The 21,249-nt window shown below is 45.7% G+C and overlaps 1 protein-coding gene across 1 annotated transcript in view; it reads right to left on the bottom strand.

Moving 5' to 3' along the window:
• Positions 1 to 21,249, bottom strand: part of PSTPIP2 (proline-serine-threonine phosphatase interacting protein 2) — a 73,374-nt gene that overhangs the window by 20,532 nt on the left and 31,593 nt on the right. The window contains exons 2-5 of the mRNA XM_084778397.1: positions 16,281 to 16,381; positions 9,731 to 9,808; positions 7,363 to 7,397; positions 3,019 to 3,125 (exon numbers count right to left, since the gene is read on the bottom strand). Of these exons, the coding sequence (XP_084634523.1) occupies positions 3,019 to 3,125; positions 7,363 to 7,397; positions 9,731 to 9,808; positions 16,281 to 16,381 (321 nt within the window). The remainder of the gene's footprint in view (positions 1 to 3,018; positions 3,126 to 7,362; positions 7,398 to 9,730; positions 9,809 to 16,280; positions 16,382 to 21,249) is intronic.

Consider the following 21,249-nt stretch of genomic DNA (forward strand, 5'->3'; position numbering starts at 1 on the left):
TGGGCACCCCACACACTCACAGTATGCAGACATATGCAAATAAAACACTCATAGATGTAAGACAAAGATTTTTGGGTTTGTTTCTTTGTTGTTTTGTTTTGTTTTGTTTTGAGACAGGGTCTCACTATGTAGCTCTGGCTGTCCTGGAACTTACTATGTAGACCAGGCTGGTCTCAAACCCACAGAGATCTGCCTGCCTCTTCTTTCCTGAGTGCTGGGATTAAAAGTGTGTGCCACCACACCCAGCTAAAGAGTCTTAAAATCTTAAAAGTATATTTTTTAAAGGCAGAAAACATTCTACTTAAAAATTTCTGAGTCTTTTAACAATAAGTTGGTAAATGGGGTGTGGAGACACAGCTCAAACACTTGGCTAGCAGAACCATATCCTGGATTCAACAAGCAGCAAAAGAGAAAAAAGAGAAGAAGAAAAAAAAGAAAAGAAACTGACAAGTTCCTTTGATGAGTAGAAATGGCTCTGTTTCCAAGAAAGGGAAGACCAGAGCATGCAGTGTGACACTTTTTAAAGGGGAAGTTAGCACTGACACTTTACCCCACCTAAAAATATGTTCTTCAAAAACAAACAGGTTACCCCAAGTTCATCCCGGGTTCATTGTGAAACACATAACTACAATTCTCTCAGTAAACTTGGACTTTTCAATGCTTTGAAAGTGTCTCCTGGGCTGGAGAGATGGCTCGGTGGTTAAGAGCACTGCCTACTCTTCCAAAGGACCTGGGTTCAATTCCCAGCACCCACATGGCAGCTCACAACTTTCTGTAACTCCAAGATCTGACACTCTCATACTAAGGCACATTAAAATTAAATAAAATATTAAAAAGAAAGAAAGTGTCTCCTGCTGAAAATGGGACTTGAATTGAGCACTTGCTGCTCCATTGCTGATCTCAACCATGGGCTCCTGCAACCTTAGCAGGGACGTTCCAGAAGCCTTGCAAAGCTAGCAGGTCTCCCCACAAGAGCCGGGGCAATCTACGACACCTGAGGATGTGAAGAGACAACCTTCTTCAGCAGAATCCTATAGGCAGAGCCCAGCTGACTAAGGCATTATGCTTCTCTTTAATGTTTTTAACAGTTCCACACTAGACATGATACCTCCTTAACTTTTGTTTTCTTTCTGTCCGCTTGACACGAGGCCTCATTAGGTAACTCCCACTGGCCTCAAACCAGGCTTAGCTTTGAATTCACAGACCAGCCTGCGCCTACCTCTGCCTCCGGGGTGCTAAAGGCACTGCCACCACACCCAGCTTCTGTGGTTTTGACTGTACGTCTGTGCCTGCCTGTGTGTGAGTGTGTACATGTGAGTACAGGTACCCACTGAGGCCAGGAGGATCGAGTACCCCTGGAGCTAAGTTACAGGTGCTTGTGAGCCATCTACCATGGGTACTGAGAAAATGAACTCAGAGGCCCTGCAAGGGCAGCACACCCTCAACCGCTGAGCCACCTTTCCAACCTCCAAGTTATTTTGCTGTCATTTCAGCCAGGTGTGGCGGTGCGTGTACACCTTTAATCAGAAGGCAGAGACAAAAGGATCTCTATGAGTTAGAGGCCAGCCTGAATGAGTTACAGAGCATCCAGGACTACACAGGGAGACCCCCATCTCAAAAGAAAACAAAACAACCTATAACTTCTTTAAAGAAATGGCAGACCTGGGCCAGGCTTGGTGGCACATGCCTTTAATCTCAGCACTCGGGAGGCAAAGGCAGGAGGATTGCTGTGAGTTCCAGGCCGCCTGGTCTACAAAGCAAGTCAAAGACAGCCAAGGCTAACACAGAGAAACCCTGTCTCAAAAAAAAAAAAAAGAAAGAAAGAAAGAGAAGAAATGGCAGACCTGACAATGTCAGGCTAAAGGATCTGTTATCTAACAAGTATAGCACACATGATAATTCTGCTTGGAAAAAGACTTTGGGATAGATGCACCCTTAGGTGTGATACACAAGCTTGAGAGAGCAGGTGAAAGGGTTTAATAGAGCATTCCTTAACTGCCTGCACCTGTCCATCCTTTATGGTAACAGACATTGCACAAACACTGGCTGAGATATAGGAAGAGGCAGTGGCAGGCAAAGAGCCACTCTTAAGCTGGACATAGCAGCACATGCCTATTGTCCCAGCACTTGGGAGGTGGAGGCAGGATATTCAGCTATATGGTGAATTGGAAGCCAGCCGAGACTTCATGAGACCCCATGTTGAACAAAGGAAAAAGCAGCTCGTAAAATTAAAGGCAGGCAGGCAGGCAGGACCTATGGGGAGGTCCTTAGGATTCTGCTGGCAACCTGACACACTCATAGCAACCCAAACTCCAACTTGAAACTTCAGGAGAAGTAGCTCATCTTGGGAGGTTAGGGTCCATTCAGCCTTAACACTGGCTGTGAATGGATGGGCACAGACTGCAGAAACAATATCAGCTCTCTGCAAAAGCTAGGATGCAGAAAGAACTCCACAGGGACCTCCGGGAAGGATGACCGGTCCCCAAATGTCCATAGAGACCTGACAGCCTTCCAGTCTTGAAAGACATTCATTCTCCCCCCCTTAAAGACATGGATTCTCTGTGTAGCCCTGACTGTCCTGGAACTCGCTTTGTAGACCAGACTGGCTTCAAACTCACAGAGATCCACCTGCCTCTGCTTCCCAAGTTCTAGAATTACAGGCAAGACATGAATTCTTAAAAGGCCCTCATTGGCTAAAGGGTCAACCTGCATGTACAGGAATCAGAGTTGTGGCCGCTCTGGTCTAAAAAGAAAATGTTATAATATAAACCTGGACTTATTTCTTGATTCCTCTAAGTCACCAAACAGCTCTGGCTGTCTTGCTGTCCTGTTGTCCCGGAACTCACTATATAGACCAAGTTGGCCTCGAACTCAACGGAGATCTGCCTGCCTCTGCCTCCTGAGTGCTAGAATTAAAAGTGTGTGCCACTATGTCCAGCAAATTGAGCGATTTAGTAACAGACATGTCTTGGATTTTTCTGCAAAAAACGTGATATTTTAACACATACACAAACTGACCTTTTTCCGCTGTAGCTTTTGCTTTTCCCTGAATTCTTCCATCTTCCTGGCCTCTTCTCGTAGAGTCTGTGCAAGCTGAATGTGACACTGGGCCACATTGTCTACTTCTATAAAAGTAATTTATAAGTAAAGTCAAAGTCCACATATGTCAAGCTCAAACACACACAATTTCTCAAACAAATCTGGAGAAATAAAGCAAAATTAAGAATAATATTCTTAAGCCAGGTGCGGTGGCACACCTTTAATCCCAGTGCCTTTAATCCCAGCACTCAGGAGGCAGAGGCAGGCAGATCGTTGTGAGTTCGAGGCCAGCCTGGTCTACAAATCGAGTCCAGGACAGCCAAGGCTAACACAGAGAGACCCTGTTTCCAAAAACAAAAACACACACAAAAACAATAATTTTCTTGGTCACTAACACCCATTGAGGTCCTTCTTGTGCCTAACATGGCCCTAGCCACCAAGACCAAAGCTATGTCTTTACCCTAAGCTCTTGCTACTAACTGTTACTAACCCAGTGTATGCCCAGGGCCAGGGATGGGGGAGGGGACGGAGGTGCCGACAAGGTTCCCATTCAATAAATAACCGTACATCCTGGTATATTAGCTTTTATTGTCAGCTTGACATAACCCACATGGGAAGAGAGTCTCATTGAGGGGCTGATTACATTGGGTTGGCCTGTGAGCATGTTTGTGGGTGGTTATCTACGGTTAATTGATGTGGGACGACCCAACCTACTGTGGGCAGAGCCATTCCCCAGTCAGGGGCTCCTGGGCTTTATGCAAGTGGAGAAATCCAGCTGAGTGCAAGGCAAGCGAGGGAGCGAGCAAGCGGGTAAGCGAGCAATCAAGTAAGCAAGCAAATGAGTGAGCAAGCAAGCACGAGTGTAATAAAGGTTACTCTGCTCTTGGCTAAGGGTGTGAGGATTTCCATCCCATGATACTGCAACCTGCAACTGTAAGCTGACTAAACTCTTTCTCCCTAATTTCTTTCGTCAGAATATTTTATCATAGCAAGAAAAATAAAAGCTAGAGCATTACTAAGAGCACCACAACTTCAAATTCAATTCTCCATCCTCTTACACGACTCTAGCTTCTTTCTATCTCAGATATCAAAGGACCCTGCTTCCTCCAGAGGTGCCCCGCCCCATGCCCTGTAGGTAGAAATGATACACTTCGAGGTCAGGAAGACCCTGCAGAGCCTAATTGGCTTTCCCACTCAGCCTATTAACGAGCGTGTCTATCCAGTGAAGTCACCATAAAAATCAAAACAGACATGGCTTTGGGAGCTTCCTCAAAGCCAAGCAAATGGAGACTGCTGAGCGCTGTGCTCATGCCGGCAGAACGGTGGTGTGGCTGAAGCCTGCTGGGCCCGTTCTGGCCCAGTGTGCTCAGAGAGGGCATAAAAGCTCCTCACATTCCCCCTCCATACCCTCACTTTACCCGTTTCCTTTGCAATACACACACACACACACACACACACACACACACACACACACACACACACACCCCGAGACAGAATTTCTCTGTGCAGCCCTAGCTGTCCTGGACTTGCTTTGTAGACCAGGCTGGCCTCGAACTCACAGTGATCCGCCTGCCTCTGCCTCCCGAGTACTGGGATTAAAGGCGTGCGCCACCACGCCCAGCTTGCAATATCTTTAATTATAAACCAGCAAGTGTAATTCTTTCCCTGAGTTCTGGGAGCTACTAGGGTAAATGAATTGAAGCAAAAGGAGGCAGTAGGAGCTCTTTAGGCACAGGTAAAACATGCTGCGAGCCTTGGACAGGTATCTACAGTGGGACCTGAGCTTTCAGCCTAGAGGATCTGACTACCTCCAGGCTCATAGTGTGGCAACTGAACTGGATTAGAGGACGCTAGCTAGTGTCCACAGCTGACGAGATCGCTTAGTTGCTATGGAAGAAAACCCTCCCATGGGGTGGGTCAGAAGGCTCCTGTGTTGTGACAGGAGAGGACATGAACAGCGGGGGTTCTTAGGAAAGGACACCCAACTAGCTACAGAAGCATTTCCAAGTGTAAGTCATACACACTGTGCCTTTCCACACCTTTCACCTGGAAATCCTCTGAGGAAGGACAGAAAGCCCCGGAAGCAGGTTCTAAGCAAAAAAGCCTGTGGAACACCGAGCTGCATAGGAGTCCTTGAAGAGCAAGGTGACAGGTCTCACCTCAGACCTCCCAGCTCCCAGTTGTCACTGCATTACTGTAAATAATAAAAAATCTGCTGGTGCAAGTCCAAGTCAGAATCACAACCAAGCAAGGACAAGAGCAATGAACATGCCAAAGTGGGCAAGAAAAGCCCGTGAGGACTCAACCCTGACACGCTCTGGACTAGAGAGAGATGGCTCATACCCTTTAGGAGAGCAGGTCTAGGGGAGTGAGGGACCACATGCCAGATTACAATAGGAGGAAAGAATGGCCAGATAATATGTTCTTTGAAGACGGTCATGATTAATGTCTGTAGAGCTGAAGTCATTGAGTAAAACCACCAGCTGAGCAAGTGAGCAAGTCTGATGACCTGAATGACATTCCTAGAACCATGAGTAAAGCCAGGTGTGGTGCCATCAGTCTGTGATCTAGGACTCCCAGAAAGATGGGAGCAGTGATAGGACAATGTCCCAGGAGCTTGCCAGCCAGCTAGCCTGAGGGACACTGTATAGCAAGACCAGAGACATCCTGCTTCGACAAGGCTACAGGTAAGATCCAAGCCCCAAAAGCTGTCCTCTCACCTCCACACTCATACACTCTTAGAGACATGCATACACACACTAAAATAATAATAATAATAATAATTTCTTCTGCATTAAAAAAAAGATAAGGCCGGGCATGGTGGTGCATGCCATTAATCCCAACACTCGGGAGGCAGAGGCAGGTGGATTGCTATGAGTTCGAGGCCAGCCTGGTCTACAAAGCGAGTCCAGGACAGCCAAGGCTACACAGAGAAACCCTGTACTGAAAAAAAAAAAGATAAAAATGTCATCAGGCATGGTGGAACACACCTGTAATCCCAGCACTCAGGGAGGCAGAGGAAGGATTTGTGGATTTGAGGCCAGCCTGGTCTACAAAGCAAATCCCAGATAGCCAAGGCTACAGAGAGAAACCCTGTCTCGAAACAGACAAACAAACGTCTGGATATCTAAAAGACATTTACAACATTGCCGCCTAGTGACAGAAGCCCTGAAGTGTTGGCATAGGGTTGTGGTGTAATTCAAATGTTGATTTCTGTACCTTCCCTCCCCCCATATCTGGTTGCAAGCCTTGTTCTGAGAATTTCCAGTCTAATTGCTATATAAACTCTGCTCCCCAGTTGTTCCCTTGATATGGCAATAAAGCAGCTTACTGCCAATCACTGAGCAGGGGGGAGAATAGGGCTGGACTTCCTGCCAGCCAGGGGAGGAGGAGTTAGAGGAGGAAGTAGGGGATTCAGCAGGGGGGATTCAGCCACAGGCTGAGGTGCAGGAGAGATGAAGATTCAGCTGGAGCAAAGAAAGAACTAAGAAGCAAGTAACTTAAGGATTTGGGCAAAGATGGAAGTGAGGATAACAGAGGGTTAAGAACAGACTAAAACTGCTCAAGATTGTGTTGTAAAGTTTATACACAGATAAAACGAGTCTCAGTTATTTGTGTGATAGCTGGGTTAAGAGAGAAACCAAGAGAAACAAACACAGTTTTATAAAAATAACATCAACACTGAAGTGTCTCTAGGAAGAGATGCACAGGAACACTAAGGGGGTGGGTAAGTCTGGCTGAATGAGGTCAGAGACAAGCACTCACGTAATATGTCTCTAAGTTAAAGCAGGACAGAATGTTCTTGCATAGTGTTAGTCCCACCAGGAACTTAAGAGCATGCAGAATCCCAGACTTTACTCCAAACTTCCTGGTCAGACACTCAATGGGGTCATGACCCTGTGCTAACCACAGCTCTCCCTGTGACCGGTGTCTGTAGCTCATTTCTACTTTGCAGAGCTATTTTTTGCCTTATTGTTGTACTAAACTTTTTCTTACCCAGTTACTGTTCAAATCAGAACTCTCCTTAGAAGAAAGGCACAGAGTTTACCAAGGACAGGGAGTACAGTTTTACACCAGGGGTTGGAGTGATCGCTCAGCAGTTAACAGTACTGGCTACTCTTCCAGAGGACCCGCGTTCAATTCCCAGAACCTACGAGGTGATTGACAACTACCATAACTCCTGGTCAAGGGGATCTTATGGCCTCTGTGGACACCAGGCACACACACATGGTATATAGACATGCATGCAGGCAAAACACCTATACACATAAAAAATACAATAAAATAAAAAATAAAACAAAATACTTTAAATAATTAACTTACGCTGCTTGAAGACGTCAAGGGCTCTCTTCAAGGTACTGAAAGACAAGTACATATATAATTTCAATTCTAGAAATCATCTATGTAATTTTATTACAGTGTTTTCACACACTTCTCTCTGCCTACATCTTAACATGGAGGCTCCAGATTCCCTTTCACCCTTGAGCTACAGAAAACAGTAAAAGGCTAAAACTTCTTAAGGCCAGCCTCCTCGATCCCAGGCACAGACAGTTCTACACTATCTGCCCAGGGTGGAGCAAAATCCAAAACTGTGCATTTTACCTTCCCCAATAGTAATATAGCAATCGTGATGCCTTTCCCAGAAGAACATGTTGCCATTTGAATATGAAAAACAAAGCAATTAAAGAGAGAGCTCAAATCCTAGTTTGCACTCTAGGTACCGTGTGTGTGTTTGTGTGTGTGTGTGTGTGTGTGTGTGTGTGTGTGTGTGTGTTTAAAACAGCATCTCACATAGCCCAGGCTTCCTATGCAGCTGAAACTGGCCCTAAACACCCAAGCCTTCTACCTCCACTTCCCAAGTGCTAGGACTACAGGCAAGCCTCACCATGCCCCAGTTCAAACCCTGACTCTTGACTCCTTTTTCAGAAAATCATCATATACTTTTTTGGGAGTCTCATTGTATAGCCCTGGCTGTCCCAGGACTTGCTGTGTAGACTAGACTGACCTCAAACTCACAGATCCAGCAGCCTCTGCTTCCCAAGGGCTGGGGTTAAAGGCACGTGCCAGTACACCCAGGATATACTTACTGATCAGAAACTGCAGGCCAACCTTATCCATTTTTTAAATTTTATCTTCTAAGTGACAAATAAAAATTGTTCATGTTTATCCCATGTAACATGATGTTTTGAGATCCGTGTGCACTGTGGAATGGCTCAACAGGAAATTAACATATATATTGCCTCACATCCTTACCTCTGCTTTGGAGTGCTACACTACTTTCGGTTCTTTTTAAAGAATACAATACATTGCTGATAACTACAGTCACAGCACTGTACAATAAATCTCTTGAACTTATTTCTCCTAACTAAAATCTTAATGCTCTTTCTCTTTTCCATTTCCATGTGTGTTGTATGTGTGTATAAACATGCATATCTCCACATGTGAGGAGGCCATGTATGTGAGTGCCTAAGGTTGACGCTGATGTGGGGAAACATGCTCTATCACTCTTCTGCTTTATTCACTGAGACAGGCTCTCTCATCAAACCCAGAGCTCACTGATATGACCAGTCTCTGTATCCAGTTTACTCTGGGCGTGCCCGGTCTCCAGCGTCTCAGGTTGAAATTGCAGGCAGGCTTCCATGCTTAGCCAGTATTTACATAGCCATGGTCTCCAGCTTAAGTAGCAAGTGCCGCAACCCTCAGCCACCTCCCCAGCTCTGAGGGAACTGCCTGGAGTAACATCTCCATAAGTTTGGTCCCAGACCCCCAAAGATTTCATTTCTAGCTGAATCTTCTTCAAAATTTCTAGGACATCTGTAAAAATATCCTCACTTAAGATTTTTAATTCACTCTTTTATAAATATACTACGTATACTTGAGGTTTTTAAAAATCTGTTCATTATAACTGGGCATAGTGGCTCACACCTATAATCAATCCCAGCACTCAGGGAAGCAAAAGCAGGCAGATCTCTCTGAGTTCGAGGCCAGCCTGGTCTATAAAGTGAGTCCAGGACAGCCAAGGCTACAGAGAAACCCTGTCTCAAACACACACACATTACAGCACTAAAAATTTATCTATATCTAATTCTGCTATTGCATCGTTGAATTGTATTCACAGTAACCTCTGTGTGTGTGCGTATGCTTCTGTATGTATGTGCCTGTGTATGCATGTGCCTGTGCGTGTATGTACCTATGTGTGTATGTGCCTGTGTGTGATGTATGTGCCTGTATGTGCATGTGCATGTGTGTGCATGTGCCTGTGTATATGTACCTATGTGTGCATGTGCCTGTGTGTGTATATGCTTCTGTATCTTTGTGCCTCTGAGTGTGTGTACATGGATATGTGTGTGTATGTGTGTGTATTATGAGCCATTCCATTTCACTGTGTTTCTTTAGCAAAGGTCTGTGTTCATATCTGTCAGGCAAGCAGAGCCCTATTTAGGACAACTGTAAACTAAATCTCTAGCTTCTTCAGACTGCACTGAAAAAAAAAGTGACTTGGAACCACAATCCTGTGTCCCATTAAGATCTCTGAGAGGACACATATTTTTCACAATTGGAAATGAGGAAAGATTTTTTTTGATCTAACATACTGCAACTGCCACTCAGTTGTGCTTGCTGAAACACGGTGGCGGGGTGCCCACTGGGCAGTCGTGGGGAGCCTAGCAGTCAGAAAGGTGCCGGCACTTACTTGATCTCGGACTGTCCACAGGGCTTCTTCCTGCAGAGACTCAGCAGATCTTTCCCATACTTCTCTTCAATTACTGCCCTACAGGAGAGAGAAGAGAAGGCCATGGGTCCCGTGTAGAGTTCTTGCCTAAAACACAAAAGACCCTGCCCTGCAAGGCAGCTGGCCATTTACTGTAGAAGTTCAGGTGTAATATCATTGTCTAATATATAAGATTCATTAATAATTTTTTTAAAAAGCTAAAAATAAACCAATAAAATGAAACTCGGAGCCAGGCATGGGGATGCACCCCTGTGACCCTAGAACTGGTAAGTAAAGGTGGGAAGACTGGGAGTTCAAGGTCAGCCTTAGCTACACAGTGAGTCTGAGGCCAGCCTGACTTACAGGAGACCTTGTTTCTAAAAACAAAAGCCGGGGCCAGAGAGATGGCTCGTGGCTAACAGCACTTGTTGCTCTTCTGGAGGACCTGGATTTGTTTCATAGCACACACATCAGGCAGCTCACAACCACTCGTAACTGCAGGGGATCAGACATTCACTTCTGGCCCCCACGGACCCACACATATGTGGCATAAGACACAATACACACAAATGAAAATAAGTCTTTAAAAAAGCATAATATATATGTTTATGTTATATATGTGTATATATATTATCATGTTTATACATATAAAATACAAGACTTCTGCTTTTAATGGCTTTCATTTTGTTTTGTTTGCTGGAAACTGAGCCCAGGACCCTATACTTGGTAGGCAAGCATGCTTCCACTGAGCTCAATCCCCACCAAAGCCCTACTGTATAAGGGGAAAAAACATGGTGGCCTTGCTCTAACTGCTCTCAGGCTGGGAATCCCTTCCACAGGTAACTGTCACTGCCAAGCTGAGACTTTTATTATTTGAGGTTTATTTATTTGCTTCTTATTTACTTGAGACAAGACCTCCATGTTGTCAAGGCCAGCCCTGAACTCCTGACCTCAAGTTAAGACAACAGGTATGCAGCACTGTGCCTGGCTTGTGCATGCAGCGGCGGCGGCGGCGGCGGCGGCGGTGGTGCGCCACATTTAATCCCAGCACGTGGGAGGCAGAGGCAGGCGGATCTCTGTTAATTCAGAGCTAGCATGGTCTACAGAACAAGTGTCACAACAGCCAAGGCTGCCCAGTGAGACTCTTTCTCCAAACAAACAAGCAAACCAACAAACGAACAAACCAATGAATAAATGAACGGTAGATGGTGTTTTAGTTTGGGTTTTATTGCTATGAAGAGACACCAAGACTCTTATAAAGACAATTATTATAAATGAAAACACTTAACTGGGGCTGGCTTACAGTTTCAGAAGTTGAGTCCATTCTCGACAAGGTGGGAAACATGGCAGCCTGCAGGCAGACATGGTGCTGGAGGAACTGAGAGTTCTACCACTTGAGCCACAGGCAGCAGGAGGAGACTGTATGTCACACTGGGCATAGCTGGAGCATAGAAGACCTCAAAGCCCACCCCCCACTATAACACACTTCCTCCAACAAGGCCACAGCTCCTAATAGTGTCACTCCCTATGGGCCAAGCATTCAAACGCATGAGTCTATGGGGACCACACCTATTCACGCCACCACAGATGGTGTTTGCTTTTGCTGGTCTCCACACATACAAGCACAAGCAAGTGAACCCACTCACATACACACACAAGCACACACTCCACAAACACACATACACACACACAAATTAAAAGAACCTCTACCAAGGGGGAGGAGGTCCCCTTCTGTCACAGACCTAGGGGAGGGGAATACTGTGAAAGAGGGAGGAAGGGAGGAACAGGAGGAGACAAGCAAGGGGATATAATCTGAATAAATTAATTTTAAAAAGGAAAAAACAAACAAAAAGAACTTCTACCAAATAAATGAAAAAATTAAAACTAGATGATAAAAACAGAATGTATGGTATATAAAACAATTCCTGATCACACTAGAAATCAGAGAAATGGAAATGTAAGTGGCCTCCAGGACTGTCACACCCCTAGGCATTCCTTTGTAAGGTTGGGGCATACCTATGCTCTTTAAGGAGTCCAGTTGTCGGTGCTGGCCCTGCCCCAGTGTGGTCCTTCCCAATGTCCAGTCTGCAGACTCTGCTCCAACCAGGCTTCCATCCCACTAATACAGCATAGTTCTGATCAAAGTTTCTTCCTACAAGCCAGGTGTGGTGGCTCACACCTTTAATACCAGCACTCGGGAGGCAGAGGCAGGCGAATTACTGTGAGTTCAAAGCCAGCCTGGTCTACAAAGTGTCCTGGACAGCCAAGGCTACACAGAGAAACCCTGTCTCAAAAATAAATAAATAAATAAAAGTTTCTTCCTACACTCTAGAAGCATTCTGGCCAGGTTTCTGCATATAGTCCCATGGTACTTTCTCTGAGTTTCCTAAAGCAAGACCTAAGGTCTCAGCCACCATCACTAGATTCAGCAGAGCCTAGTGCTGATAACAGACACCCCCCCCACACTCTCCCTTTCTTTGTCAGCCTTGCTCTGCATCCCTTGTCTGGTCTGTTTCTCTGCACTTTAAAGTGCTTAGTACTAGGTAGATGTGCTGGTGTACTCGGGAGGCAGACGCAGGTGGATTGCTGTGAGTTGGAGGTCAGCCTGGTCTACAAAGCTAGTCCAGTACAGCCAGGACTACACCACAGAGAAACCCTGTCCCGAAATTCACCGCCTCCCTCCCCCCCAAAAAAAGCTTATGCTGAAAGTTCTGGTGCAGATCTCCCAAGCCTCTCTGTGGTTTTTTGTTTTGTTTGTTTGTTTGTTTGTTTTTTGGGGTGGGGGGGAAGGGTGTTTCAAGACAGGGTTTCTCTTGTTTAGCCTCAGCTTTCCTGGATTCGCTTTGTAGACCAGGCCGGCCTCGAACTCACAGAGATCCACCTGCCTCTGCCTCCTAAGTGCTGGGATTAAAGGCGTGCACCACTAACCGCTCAGCAAGCCACGACTCTTATCATCTGCTGCTTCCTCTCTCTAAAAGTGGGAGAGTTCCTTAAACCAGGACTTCATCTTCTACTCTGGGGAGTTCCCCAGTTTACTTTGGTGTTCAAAGTAGCGAGTGCTTTGAAGGTACTGCCTTGAGAACGCAGTAGAGCACCCCAGCCTCTCGCCCTCTGTCTCCTCCCTACACACTCCTGAACAGCTCTAGAGACACATTACCCACCCACCTCCATCCCCACCCCAGTTCCCATGAGGCACACCAGCATTAAAGCGTGACAGTGGGCAGAATCCTCAACCCCAGCAAGCACAGTGGTTTGCTCTCTGGAGGAAAGAGGGAGCTTTACTGAAGTGAAACTCCAGCGTCATGCTCTGAAACCACAGAACCACCATTGACACACAGAGGAAGATCCCAAGCAGAGAGGAAGTGGTGTTTCTGGGGGACATAGCCAAGGCAGGAACCAGGAGGCCTTTGCAGAAATTCCCCGTTTGACTGGGAAGACTTTTCCCTAGATCACCACTCACCAGCCACCCCGGTATTTCCTCTTACCTGTTCTTCAATTTGCCTGGTTTTTTTTTTTTTAAGACTTAGCTATGTATGGGTGTTTTGCCTGCGTGTGTATCTGTGTACTGTGTGTGTGCAGAGCACATAAAGACCAAAAAAGGCCGGGAGTGGTGGCGCACGCCTTTAAGCCCAGCAGAGGCAGGCGGTTCCTGTGAGTTCGAGGCCAGCCTGGTCTACAAAGTGAGTCCAGGACAGCCAAGTCTACACAGAGAAACCCTGTCTCGGAAAAAAGGGGAGGCAGGGACTAGATGCTCTGGGACTAGGGTTATGGATGGTTGTGAGCTGCCATGTGGATACTGGGAATGGAACCTTGGTCCTCTGCAAGAGCTATGAGCCACCTCTCCAGCCTCTAAGTTGTCATTTTTGGAACATTTGTTATATGCCAGGTGTCCTTTTTGGTACTAGGACCACAGAATGACTGAAACAAAACAGCTGCCTAACGGAGCTTTTGGGTGTATAAATCAATACTGTGGCTTACAACAACAGGGCCGTATGATATGTAGAAAATAGTGCAAAACACAGAAGAGGGGGTCTTGTTCCTCTACTTTTAACTGCTAATTTATTTTTTACTATTAGTCCTTTTATGTTCAGGTCCCATTTGTTTCCATGCAGGAGAAACAGCGTGTTATGTTTATCTTCCCGTGTGAGCATTATTTCACTTAAATGTAACAGTGATCTCTGGCTTCATCTATTTTCCTGAAAATCCAGTACTTGACTAGATAAGCATCTTACCCTTGCTCACTTTGACCTCTCCCTCCAACTTCCCCAGACCAGGAATAATCCATGTGCCAACTCTCCTCCAACAACTCATAATCAGACACAGCCTTTCCCATCAGGCTTGAAAGAGGTGCCTGATGGCCCCCTGCCTGGAGATAGAGGAAGCACCCAGATCAGAGTGGGTAGCCAAAATGAAACCTTTTGTCCAAGTACTGATATTACCCATTTTGCTCATTTTATCGCATATTCTCAAATCATACCTCCATTAAGTTATTAATTTCTTGGGAAGATCCAGGCTCTTTGCTCAGAGATTTTACAGAACATGAGTACACAGCTTCCTTTTACTGAGGACGAAACAGACACCTGGAAAGATAGGTGCCCTTGATGTGCATCCCTGCCAGTTACCAAGGGAACACCAGCAGAAGATGTGTTTAGTCTCAGTAGTGTCCTTTCCTTTGGAGTTCTCAGCCTCCTGCCTGCTCCATTTGCATGGCATGGGCTATCTCCCTTTAAACAAATAACCATGTCCAAGTCTCGTCCCCACTGTCTCGGACTGTGCTCTTCTTTGGACTAGGGTCACTACAGATGTAAATTAGCTGAGATGGGGGCACCCTGGATCAGGGTCCGTTCCTAGTCCATCATAGCAGGTGTCCGTCCTTATGAGAAGATAATGTGAAGACCCAAGTCAAGAACTCCCTGTGGTAATAATGGGGGGAGGGGCTGGAAATTATGGTGCTGAAACCCGGAGCATAAGCGGAAACTCCTAGTGACATCAGACACTACACAAACCACATTCTCCCTACAGCCTTCAAGGTCCTGTTGCCCCTCCCCCACTGCGCCTCATTTTCTTGTGTCTGAATGAAGTCCCCTCCTGCCTCCTACCACCTGGGGCTGCTTACTGCCACCTCTAAGACTGCCTGTCTCCCTCAGCTGCCAGAGCCCTGCAAGGATTCCCTCTTCCGTGAGGCTACCATTATTGTCTCGGTTGTTTGTTTGCTGTATTTTGCTGGGTCTTAATCTGTTTCATCAGTGTTGCTGATACCACCCTTCTGAACATATTTTGTGTGTTTGCTGTGTTCTGTCCGCTGTCACGTTTACAGATCCTATTTTTCCAGTTGATTCCTAAGAACTTTAGGACAGGTACTGATGTAGAAGAAAACTGAAGTAACAGAACTGATGCCATCAAGAATGTACTAATAGATTTGCTTAGGAGACATTAAGTCACTAAAGTAGAATTTAGCTAAGGGAGTAAGTACTTCCTCCGAAATACACCAAAGATAAGCAGTATGCTAACCTGGCCTGTTTGAGGTAAGTGACATTTAGGATGGTAGGGTGCTAATGTTTGTTTACAAAGATTGATCACCAGTTAGGCTCCACTCCCATAACAAAAGGAGAAAGCCCTGAATTACAATTGGCCATCAGGCTCATCTCCATATCAAAGAACATGACTCTTAAGGGGCAGCTCCAGCAGGGAGCATGGGGTTACAGCCACCAACAAGTCCCGGCATGCCATTAATTCCTCCAGCGAACTTACGCCGAAAAGCATAATACTTCCAAGTGGACAAGATGACCTGGGTAACAACTATAGGAAAAGTACAACTCTAGTGTACTTAAGAAATAATTCTGCATAACAATTTAGATGTAATATGAATAAATTAATAAAATATATTTTTTAAAAAAGGAAAAAAAATAATTCTTCAAGTTCCACGACAGCCAGGGCTACACATAAAGAAACCCTGTCTTGAAAAGCCAAAAATTGTTGTGGTTTTCCTGTCTCTGTTTAAATTGTTGGAAGCGTAACCTAGAGACGGGACCTGAAATAAACCTAAAGACGGCAGCCTATGTGGAATGCATAGCCTAATATACAAGTTACTAAACGTTACACATTCATGGCCCGCTCCTCAGTAGGCATTAGCCAGGGCTGGACACACCCTACACTAAAAAGCTTCTGTTGTTCCTTTATTAATGTCTGAATGGGCAGAGGGATTCCTCACTGAGAAGGCATACTAATATTAACTCTAGAATAATAATCAGACACTTCTTGGGATCGTTTCACACTCTGGAGCAGAGGATCTTCAGAGCTGGCCAACACAACCAAAACAACAAGCGAAAGCTGAACCCCAGAACCCACATAAAGGCAGCAGAGAACCAACTGCAAAGTCCTCCTTTAACTCCACATATATAGTGTGGCACACGCATGCCCACAAACTAACAAGAATCAACTTTTCTAAAACAGAAAGAAAAGAAAAGCAACTGACTCCTGGGGCGGGGTGGTGGGTGGGAGCATCCCGGCCCAAGAGGCCTGAGCATCGTACCTTTCTTTCAAAAAGTCTTCAAACTCCTTGCAGTTCTTGCGTCCATTGTTCAGATGCTGGATGATGCTGTCATAGCCAACGGTGCTGAGAATGTCCGAGCTCTGGTGAAATAAACAACATGGCGTCAGAGCAGGAATAAGCAGGAAGAAAGGATGGAGGGGAAGAGCCAGGAAGCCCAACGATGGAACTTCACTGAATCGCGTTTACAAAGGCGCGCAGACCCAAGAAAATACAAGTAGAAAGGAAGAGCTGGGAAGAATAATTCAAATGACGAAGCTAAAGGGTCGCATCAGGAGGGACAAAACAGGAATAAGAGGCATAAGGATGAGGGATGAGGCGGAGAGACTGCAGGTTCCCACTCCAGCCTCTTGCTGTGGACACTTTCACATACCTTGGCAGAAACTGCCTCAGAATACAGGCCCATTTTAACCAGGACTATCTATACCTTGAATCTGCCACCAAAGACCTGGCATCTCCTCCCACAGCCAGTTAGGCCTCTTGAAGGACTGTAGAATATCTGTGAAAGGCAAGCAGTCCTGAGCCACAAGGCAAGAGCAAGGAGGCATGCCAGGGTAAAGGAAAGTGGGCATTGACCTGTTGGACTCAGGAATGGGAGTCTGGGCCAGCGTTGCTATACATGGCTCCTGGCCTTGGTTTGGGAAAAATAATATTTAGTTTTTAATTAGCAGTGTCACTTCCTGCTCTTTAATACAGTATTTACATCATCCTTTGCAAAATCCAAAGCCAGTCTCCCAACGCTCATGTTTTCTGGGAGTCTTCTTTGGGTAACCCAGGTCTCTCTTCTGAGTTCTCTGAGTCTGGGACTCTGTTCACATGGATAGCCTTTCTGTTTGAGCGCTACTGACTCAAACACTGTCATCACCCCTGAATCCCTCACAGAAAAATCTCCCTTAATGTTCCGCCCATCACAGGCCAACACCAGAAATGCGTAGGGTGCGAAGTCTCCTGCAACCCCTTTCAAACTCATAAGAACAGAGCAATGAAGCAAAGCCTCCTGGGGAAATGAAGAAAGGAATTCAAAGGTTCATTGTTAGCGCCATTTTGCAGACAGAAGTCTCCATTCCTACCCATTAAGAATGCTTGTGGGGCATGCGGTGACGAGTGCCTTTAATCCCAGCACTCTGGAGGCAGAGGCAGGTGGATCTCTGAGTTCCAGGACAGCCAGGGCTCTGTGTAACAGAGAAACCCTGTCTTGAAAAACCAAAAAAAAAAAAAAAAAAAAAAAAGAAGAAGAATGTTTGGCTTCTCCTTTTGATTTTAATTTATTATAATGTATTCAGATTACATCCTGATTGCTATCCTTTACCTAGTATCATCCCATTCCCACCCTCCCTCCCTCCCTCTTCCACCCTATTCCCCTCCCCTAGATCTCTGACAGAAGGGGACCTCCTCCCCCACCATATGACCACAACTTATCAGGTCCCATACAGACAGCCTGCTTCCCCTTCCTCTGGGTTCCACCAGGCTTCCCCACCAAAGGGGATCAAATAGGGGCACCAGAGTCATGTCAGAGGCAGTCCCTGATCTCCCCACAGCCATGGAGAATGAGTTGTCCATTGGCTAGATCTGAACAGGCGGTCTAGGTTTACTGCATGCATTGTCCTTGGTTGGTGCAACAGTTTGTGCAAGCCTGCCTGGGTCCAGATCCACTGGCCTTGATGTCTCCTTGTGGGGCTCTTGAACACTCTGAGTCCTTCCATATCCCCATCCTTCCATACCACTCTCACCACTCCACCTTCTCAGAAAATCGGGAATAGTGCCACCGCAGGACTCGGCTATACCACTCCTGGCCATAGACCCGAAAGATGCTCCACCATTCAAGGACATTTGCTCAACTATGTTCATAGCAGCCTTATTCGTAATAGCCAGAATCTGGAAACAACCTAGATGGCCCTCAACTGAACAGATCTGGACGCAAACTGATGCACCAGCCAAGGACAATAAGGACAACGTATGCAGAGAACCAAGACCCCCTGTTCAGATGATTCTCCATGGAGGGGATGGGACAGGACACTGCTGCTGAACCTTTGACATGCACTCTGGTGCTTATGATTTGGTCACTGCCCCTTGACAAGACAGCCTAGCAGACACACAGAGGAAGAGGATGCAGGTTATCCTGATGAGACCTGATAGGCTGTCACCAGACAGTTGAGGTAGGAGGGCCCCCCCCCATCAGAGGTCTAGGGGAAGGGAATAAGCAGAAGAGAGAGGGAGGGTGGGAATGAGAGGATATGAAGGAAGGGATAACAATCATGATGTAATATGAATAAGTTATAATAAAATATACATAAAATTTACAAAAAGAAACCGTGGTACATTTACACAACAGAACACTACTCGGCTATTAAAAACAAGGAAATCTTGAAATGTGCAGGCAAGTTGATCAAACTAGAAATGAAACCTCACTCAGCCTCATAGTCGGAAGCTTCTGAGCACACCCACATCCTCCCTCCCCACACTGTCCCTCTCAGCTCCAGGAGGAACAACGCACATTGCTACCCCAAGGCTTTCTGTATACTTTTCTCTCCATGGGAATGCCATGTCTCCCTTCTTCACTTAAATCCTTCCTCTACTTCAGAACCGGTTCAAATTCCACTTCTTCTCTGGATGGGGTCTCCCTGGCAGAGTTTACTGTCCTCTGTCCCTCTTTAGAATACCTGGAGTGTTTACTATCCCTTGGCTATTAGCAGTCACTGTTTTGTGTCATGAAGTAGCATCTTTTCCCCCCTTTGAGGCTAAGTCTCATGAAACTCAGGTTGAGCTAACTTACTTCTTAGCCAAGTATGGCCCTCAACTTCCAGTCTTTCTGCCTCAGCCTCCCAGGTCCTGGGCTTACAGCTGTCACACCTGTTGTATGTGGTACTGGGTTTACAGCCATCACACTTGTTTGTGTGGTATTGGGCTTACAGCCATCACACCCACTGTATGTGGTACTGGGCTTACAGCCGTCACACTTGTTTATGTGGTACTGGGCTTACAGTTGTCACACCTGCTGTGTGTGGTACTGGGCTTACAGCCATCACACTTGTTTGTGTGGTATTGGGCTTACAGCCATCACACTTGTTTGTGTGGTACTGAGCTTACAGCCATCACACTTGTTTGTGTGGTACTGGGCTTACAGCCGTCACACTTGTTTATGTGGTACTGGGCTTACAGTTGTCACACCTGCTGTGTGTGGTACTGGGCTTACAGCTGTCACACTTGTTTGTGTGGTACTGGGCTTATAGCTATCACACCCGCTGTGTGTGGTACTGGGCTTACAGCCGTCACACCTGCTCTATGTGGTGCTGGGCTTACAGGCGTCACACTTGTTTGTGTGGTACTGGAGATAACCCAGGCCTGGTGCATGCTAGAGAAGCACTACCAACTGAACTATATCCCCAGCCCTAATGCTTAACTCATTATATGTCATTTGGATTATGCACAAACGTTATCACCATATTAATAACTTTTGACATACATTTTCATTTCATACCCACTACACACAAAATACTAACACATTTATAAAGCCAGCCTGAGAGTTTGTGTACTTGAAGCCAAGGAGCCTACCATTCATTCCAGAGAGTCAGTAAAAATCATATACATAAAACAAACACATATGTCCAGGGAAAGACAAAGATGAAGGCAGTCTATTCCACGGCCATATGAAGAGCATGTGTGACTGATACAGTAGAAGAAGAGGTAAGCTAAGGCATAAAAGAAAAGAAGAAATAAAGAAAAGGGAGGCAGGGGGCGGGGTCTTGCCATATTCCCCAGGCTGGCCTAAAACTGACAGCCTCGTAACTTAGCCTCCCAGGTGTTAGAATTACAGGGGTACGTCACCACTACTGGCCAAGGAATAAGATTTAAATCGAGTCCTTTAAAATAACCAGGATTCCTGTGAAAAATAAAAATATATTTCAAATGAAGATATCAGAATTTATGAGATGGGGCTCAACTGGCAGGTTACTGGTGTAGCTACCTTGCAAAGGGCTGGTTTCAGTCCCCAGCACTCCATAAGATACATGAGGTGGCACACAGCTGTACTCTCAGCCCTCTGGAAGGAGCACCAAGCATTTGAGATCACCTTTGGCTATACTGTGAGTTAAAAGCCAGCCTGGAGTATACCAGACCTCATCTCAAATTAATTAAAAATTAAAAAACAAACAATAGAAATGAACATAAGTAAGGCAGGGACATGGTCATAAAGGCACTGACCTAAGCTTTTACTTTAAGTGGTTCAAGAAAAAGAGCTAGATAAACTTACAGTAAGTGGTAGAAAAAAAATTTAAATAGTAGAATGAGATAAACAAACAATAGGGATGAACAAACAATAGGGAACACTAATGAAACCAAGTTGTCCTTTAAACTGTTAGGTCAAGTTGATAAGCTATGTTAATCAAAAACAAGGGGGGAATAAAACACAAACTGCCACTATCAGAACAAAAGCTCAAGCATCAATACAGATTTCAGTCAATGCAGATTCTACAGATGTTATAAGCTAAACATAGCAGATGTGATGGCACGCATCTGTAATTCCAAACACTTCGGCAACTGAGGCAAGGAAAATTCAAGTTCAAATCCAGGCTGAACAACATAGTGAAATCCTATCTCAAAAGCCCAAAAGGTGGAGCTGAAGAGACTACTCAGCAGTTGAGAGATGGTGACGTCCGCACAGACCAGAAGTTCAGTTCCCAGTAGCCACACTGGGCAGCTCACAGGTCATGTCTGGAACTCCAGGTCCAAGGGGATCCAAGCAGCCTGTGGCCTCTGAAGACACCTGCAGTCATGTGCACTGCCCACTCACAGGCACACATAGATACATATATATAATTAAAAGTAAATGTTTACCGGAGAAGAGAAGGAAATATGGAGTCTTTTAAAAACACATATGAGCATAAAAAGAAACAGATCTCTGAATAGCGCTACATCTTTACAGAAACACAGAATTTAAAGCTCTCTGACATTG

Source organism: Acomys minous (genome assembly GCF_964271855.1).
Source record: "Acomys minous genome assembly, chromosome: 4".
Classification (NCBI taxonomy): domain Eukaryota; kingdom Metazoa; phylum Chordata; class Mammalia; order Rodentia; family Muridae; genus Acomys; species Acomys minous.